Source organism: Petromyzon marinus, unplaced genomic scaffold (genome assembly GCF_048934315.1).
Source record: "Petromyzon marinus isolate PM22_M1 ecotype Great Lakes invasive population unplaced genomic scaffold, UKy_Petmar_22M1.pri1.0 PM_Scaffold_197, whole genome shotgun sequence".
In the NCBI taxonomy this organism is placed as follows: Eukaryota; Metazoa; Chordata; class Hyperoartia; order Petromyzontiformes; family Petromyzontidae; genus Petromyzon; species Petromyzon marinus.
In genome coordinates, this window is record NW_027423165.1 from 84,858 (window position 1) to 92,181 (window position 7,324).

Sequence of the window (7,324 nt, forward strand, 5' to 3'; positions counted from 1 at the left end):
GGTACTCATTTGAGGCCGAGTCGACCTAGGGTAGGCCCGGGACCGGTTCAGATAATCGTCACTGGCGGTGTTGGCCGTGAGCGGGAATCGAACCCGGGTCGCCAGGTTCATAGCGCAGCGTAGCGCTAACCTCTAACACAAATAATTATTATCGTGCTGGGTTGTAAGGCCCCCCACCACCTCACGCAGCTGCTGCTGTGTGCAGCCACCGCCAAACGGTAGCAGCTCAAGCTTGTAGTGGCTCTTGGCGCGGAAATAGTTTTAATAGCGGCAGGCGAGAGGGTCGTGCGAGCGAATCGTGGCGAAGGTCGATGCTGCATGCGGCGGAGGCAAAGGTAGCTGGGGTTTCCCCGGGGGGTAATCCAAAAAAGCCACGTCAGTGACCACCGCAGGGAGAGAGAGAGAGAGAGAGACGCAGACTCCAAATATACAGCAGGACCCACGACCTCGTGTAGACCAGGCGAGGTAGTCAACATCTCACCACGGGGAGAGAGAGACACAGACTCCAAATATACAGCAGGACCCACGACCTCCTGTAGACCTGGCGAGGTAGTTAACATCTCACTATGGGGAGAGAGAAACAGAGACTCCAAATATACCACATGACCCACGACCTCCTGTAGACCAGGCGAGGTAGTCAACATCTCACCACGGGGAGAGAGAGAGAGACGCAGACTCCAAATATACAGCAGGACCCACGACCTCCTGTAGACCTGGCGAGGGAGTTAACATCTCACCACAGACAGACGCAGACTCCAAATATACAGCAGGACCCACGACCTCCTGTAGACCTGGCGAGGTAGTCAACATCTCACCACAGAGAGACGCAGACTCCAAATATACAGGAGGACCCATGACCTCTTGTAGACCAGGCGAGGTAGTCAACATCTCACTATGGGGAGAGAGAGAGAGACGCAGACTCCAAATATACAGGAGGATACACGACCTCCTGTATACCTGGCGAGGTAGTGAACATCTCACCATGGAGAGAGAGAGAGACACACACAGACTCCAAATATACAGCAGGACCCACGACCTCCTGTAGACCTGGCGAGGTAGTCAACATCTCACCATGGAGAGAGAGAGAGACACAGACTCCAAATATACCACATGACCCACGACCTCCTGTAGATCTGGCGAGGTAGTTAACATCTCACAGAGACGCAGACTCCAAATATACCACAGGACCCACGACCTCTTGTAGACCTAGCGAGGTAGTCAACATCTCACCATGGAGAGAGAGAGAGACGCAGACTCCAAATATACAGCAGGACCCACGACCTCCTGTAGACCTGGCGAGGGAGTTAACATCTCACCACAGAGAGACGCAGACTCCAAATATACAGCAGGACCCACGACTTCCTGTATACCAGACGAGGTAGTCAACATCTCACCACGGGGAGAGAGAGACGCAGACTCCAAATATACAGCAGGACCCACGACCTCCTGTAGACCTGGCGAGGTAGTGAACATCTCACCACGGGGAGAGAGAGAGAGAGACACAGACTCCAAATATACCACATGACCCACGACCTGTAGACCTGGCGAGGTAGTCAACATCTCACCATGGAGAGAGAGAGAGAGAGACACAGACTCCAAATATACAGCAGGACCCACGACCTCCTGTATACCTGGCGAGGTAGTCAACATCTCACCATGGAGAGAGAGAGAGACACAGAATCCAAATATACCACATGACCCACGACCTCCTGTAGACTTGGCGAGGTAGTCAACATCTCACCATGGAGAGAGAGAGAGAGAGACACAGACTCCAAATATACAGCAGGACCCACGACCTCCTGTAGACCTGGCGAGGTAGTCAACATCTCACTATGGGGGGAGAGAGAGAGAGACACAGACTCCAAATATACCACATGACCCACGACCTCCTGTAGACCTTGCGAGGTAGTCAACATCTCACCACGGGGAGAGAGAGAGAGAGAGACACAGACTCCAAATATACAGCAGGACCCACAACCTCCTGTAGACCTCGCGAGGTAGTCAACATCTCACCATGGAGAGAGAGAGAGACGCAGACTCCAAATATACCACAGGACCCACGACCTCCTGTAGACCTGGCGAGGTAGTCAACATCTCACTATGGGGGGGAGAGAGAGAGAGAGAGACACACACAGACTCCAAATATACCACAGGACCCACGACCTCCTGTAGACCTGGCGAGGTAGTCAACATCTCACTATGGGGGGGAGAGAGAGAGAGAGAGGCACACAGACTCCAAATATACCACAGGACCCACGACCTCCTGTAGATCTGGCGAGGTAGTCAACATCTCACCACGGGGGGAGAGAGAGAGAGAGAGACACACACAGACTCCAAATATACAGCAGGACCCACGACCTCCTGTAGACCTGGCGAGGTAGTCAACATCTCACTATGGGGGGGAGAGAGAGAGAGAGACACACACAGACTCCAAATATACAGCAGGACCCACGACCTCCTGTAGACCTGGCGAGGTCGTCAACATCTCACCACGGGGGGAGAGAGAGAGAGAGAGACACACACAGACTCCAAATATACAGCATGACCCACGACCTCCTGTAGACCTGGCGAGGTAGTCAACATCTCACCATGGGGGGAGAGAGAGAGACACACAGACTCCAAATATACCACGTGACCCACGACCTCCTGTAGACCTGGCGAGGTAGTCAACATCTCACCATGGAGAGAGAGAGAGACACAGACTCCAAATATACAGCATGACCCACGACCTCCTGTAGACCTGGCGAGGTAGTCAACATCTCACCATGGGGGGAGAGAGAGAGACACACAGACTCCAAATATACCACGTGACCCACGACCTCCTGTAGACCAGGCGAGGTAGTCAACATCTCACCATGGAGAGAGAGAGAGACACACACACAGACTCCAAATATACCACAACAACAACAACAGCAGCAGCAGCAGCAGCAGGCATCGTCAGCATCACGGGATCGAACCCACGGCCCCCCCCTTCGTTACCAGGCGAGGTAGTTAACGTCTCGCCTGTAGGCCAGGCGAGAGGTAGTGGACATCTTCCCGCCACCGTGGCGTCCCAGATACATTGGGGGTGGGAGCGGGGTACGTGGGATGGGTGGGCGGGCGGGCGGTGGTAGTTGTTGCTCACGGTAACGGCTCTGTCTCCCCCCTTAGGGTCCGCTCATAGCGACGGCTTTTACCAACGGATACCACTAAGAGGTACGGCCCTGCCACCTATCTCTGCCTACCGCTACTGGTAGGCGCCGTGCAGCCTACCCGCCGGGCCCCAAAGTAGACACTGATGCACACAGGCTGAGACGCGCACACAGGCGGATACACGGATACGCCGATACACTGATACACACAGGCTGATACACAGGCTGATACACACAGGCTGATACACTGATTCGCTGATACACACAGGCTGATTCACACAGGCGGATACACGGATACGCCGATACACTGATACACACAGGCTGATACACAAAGGCTGATACGCTGATGCACTGATACACTGATGCACACATGCTGATACACTGATACGCACAGGCTGATACACACAGGCTGATACACACAGGCTGATACACACAGGCTGATACACACAGGCTGATACACACAGGCTGATACACTGATACACACAGGCTGATACACACAGGCTGATACGCTGATACACTGATACACTGATGCACACATGCTGATACACTGATACACACAGGCTGATACACACAGGCTGATACACTGATACACACAGGCTGATACACACAGGCTGATACACTGATACACACAGGCTGATACACAAAGGCTGATACGCTGATACACTGATACACACATGCTGATACACTGATACACACAGGCTGACACACACAGGCTGATACACACAGGCTGATACACTGATACACACATGCTGATACGCTGATACACTGATAAACACACAGGCTGATACACACAGGCTGACACACACAGGCTGATAAACTGATACACACAGGCTGACACACACAGGCTGATACACTGATACACACAGGCTGACACACACAGGCTGACACACACAGGCTGATACACTGATACACACAGGCTGATACACACAGGCTGATACACACAGGCTGATACACACAGGCTGATACACTGATACACACAAGCTGATATGCACAGGCTGATACACTGATACACTGATACGCTGAAACGCTGATACACACAGGCTGATACACACAGGCTGATACACTGATACACACAGGCTGATACACACAGGCTGATACACAGGCTGATACACACAGACTGATACACTGATTCGCTGATACACACAGGCTGATTCACACAGGCTGATACACTGATACACTGATTCGCTGATTCACACAGGCTGATACACGGATGAGCTGATACGCACAGGTTGATACACGGATGCCCTGATACACACATGCTGATACGCTGATACACACAGGCTGATACACACAGGCTGATAGATTGATACGCGTTCAGGCTGACTCAAACATAAACTCTGACACAGTGTGTGTGTATCACACGCACACTCACACACTGACGTACACACTGACGTACACACACACACACTGACTCGCACACTGACGTACACACACAGTGTGTCGGTGTGTGTGTGTGTGTGTATCATACGCACACACACACTGACGTACACACTGACGTACACACACACACACTGACTCGCACACTGACGTACACACAGTGTGTCGGTGTGTGTGTGTGTGTGTATCACACGCAGACACACACACACTGACGTACACACTGACGTACACACACACACACTGACTCGCACACTGTGTCAGTGTATGTGTGTATCACACATACACTAACACACACACACAACTCTAACACTGTGTGTGTGCGTGTGTGCAGGTTGTTGGTGTGTGACAGGCACACACTGGTACACACACAGCTCTAACACTGTGCGTGCGCATGTATGTGTGTGCGTGTGTGTTGTGTGTATGCGTGTTGTGTGAGTGTGTGTGTGTATGTGTGTGTGTGTGCGTGTTGTGTGTGTGTGTGTGCGTGTTGTGTGTGTGTTGTGTGTGTGCGTGCGTGTTGTGTGTGTGCGTGTTGTGTGCGTGTGTGCGTGTGTGTATGTGTTGTGTGTGTGTATGTGTTGTGTGTGTGCGTGTGTGTGTGTATGTGTTGTGTGCGTGTGTGTGTGTGCGTGTTGTGTGTGTGTGTGTGCGTGTGTGTGTGCGTGTGTATTGTGTGCGCGTGCGTGTTGTGTATGTGTGTGTGCGTGCGTGTTGTGAGTGTGTGTGTGCGTGCGTGTTGTGTGTGTGTGTGCGTGTTGTGTGTGTGTGTGTGCGTGCCTGCGTGTGCGTGTTGTGTGTGTGCGTGCGTGTGAACCACACACACACACGCACGCGCGCACGTTGTTCACACTGCGTGTGTGTGTGCGTGTTGCAGGCTGTGTTGGTCTACGATGCGTGGACCCGGGTAGGCGATGAGGAGCCCCACCACCACCACCACCATCAGCACCACCAGCACCACCACCACCTCGCCGCCACCTCGCCCCACGACATCTTCATCAACGTATAGCGCTGACGCTGACGCAGCCGCAGCAGCAGCAGCAGCAGCAGCAGTCGAACGTCGTCACTGTCGCCGCGGTCGCAGCAGTCGAACGTCGCCGCCGTCTCCGCCACGGTCATCACCGTCGTAACCGGCATCACCATCACCCCGCCATGATCATCGTCATCGTCACTATCACCATAGTCACGAGCATCACCATCATCACCGGCATCACCATCATCACCGGCATCACCATCATCCCGCCATGGTCATCATTGTCATGAGCATCACCATCATCACCAGCGTCACCATCACCCCACCATGGTCATCGCCATCGTCACCATCATCATAAGTCACGAGCATCACCATCATCACCGGCATCACCATCATCACCATCACCCCGCCATGGTCATCGTCACCATCATCATTGTAATGAGCATCACCATCATCACCAGCGTCACCATCACCCCGCCATGGTCATCGTCATCGTCACCATCATCATAGTCACGAGCATCACCATCATCACCGGCATCACCATCATCCCGCCATGGTCATCATCATAGTCATGAGCATCACCATCACCACCAGCATCACCATCACCGCCATGGTCATCGTCATCGTCACCATCATCATTGTCATGAGCATCACCAGAGTCATCATCACCATCACCGCCATGGTCATCATCATTGTCATGAGCATCACCATCATCACCAGCATCACCATCACCCTGCCATGGCCATCATCATCGTCACCATTATCACCATCATCACCGGCATCACCATCACCGCCATGGTCATCGTCACCATCATCGTCATGAGCATCACCATCATCACCAGCATCACCATCACCGCCATGGTCATCATCATCATCACTATCATCGTCATGAGCATCACCAGCATCACCAGCATCGCCATCACCGCCATGGTCGTCACCATCATTGTAATGAGCATCACCAGCATCACCATCACCCCGCCATGGTCATTGCCATCGTCACCATCATCATAAGTCATGAGCATCACCATCATCACCAGCATCACCATCACCGCCATGGTCATCATCATCGTCACCGTCATCACCATCATTGCCATGAGCATCACCAGAATCATCATCACCGCCATCGTCACCACAGTCACCGCCATCACCACATTCACCGCCACCGTCACCGCCATCGTCACCATCACCACCATCACCATCGTCACCACAGTCACCACCATCGTCACCACAGTCACCGCCATCACCACCATCGTCATCACAGTCACCGCCATCACCACAGTCACCACCATCGTCACCACCACCATCACCACCATCGTCACCACAGTCACCACCATCGTCACCACCACCATCACCACCATCGTCATCACAGTCACCGCCATCACCGCCACCACCATCACCGCCATCACCACCATCACCGCCATCGTCATCACAGTCGTCACCGTCGTTATCAACATCACCAGCATCGTGGCTACCTTTCGTTTTTGTGTCACTAAAGGGGTCACAGTCACCCTCTGTCACAGTCACCCTGTGTTAGTCACCCTGTGTCAGTCACCCTGTGTTAGTCACCCTGTGTCAGTCACCCACAGTCACCCTGTGTCAGTCACCCTGTGTCAGTCACCCTGTGTCACAGTCACCCACAGTCACCCACAGTCACCCTGTGTCACAGTCACCCACAGTCACCCACAGTCACCCTGTGTCACAGTCACCCACAGTCACCCTGTGTCACAGTCACCCACAGTCACCCACAGTCACCCACAGTCACCCTGTGTCACAGTCACCCACAGTCACCCACAGTCACCCTGTGTCACAGTCACCCATAGTCACCCACAGTCACCCACAGTCACCC

General features: G+C 53.4%; 1 protein-coding gene across 4 annotated transcripts in view; it reads left to right on the forward strand.

The window, feature by feature from the left end:
- Positions 1-7,013, forward strand: part of LOC116958452 (RNA-binding protein Musashi homolog 2-like) — an 85,490-nt gene extending 78,477 nt beyond the window's left edge. For 3 of the 4 annotated variants that reach the window (XM_076063817.1, XM_076063818.1, XM_076063820.1), the window contains one exon: positions 5,383-7,013. In XM_076063817.1, coding sequence (XP_075919932.1) covers positions 5,383-5,514 — 132 coding nt within the window. In that variant the 3' untranslated portion in view covers positions 5,515-7,013. Of the gene's footprint in view, positions 1-3,150; positions 3,196-5,382 lie in introns of all 4 variants that reach the window. The other variant, XM_076063821.1, reaches the window with a different exon arrangement.
- The last annotated feature ends 311 nt before the right edge of the window (positions 7,014-7,324 follow it).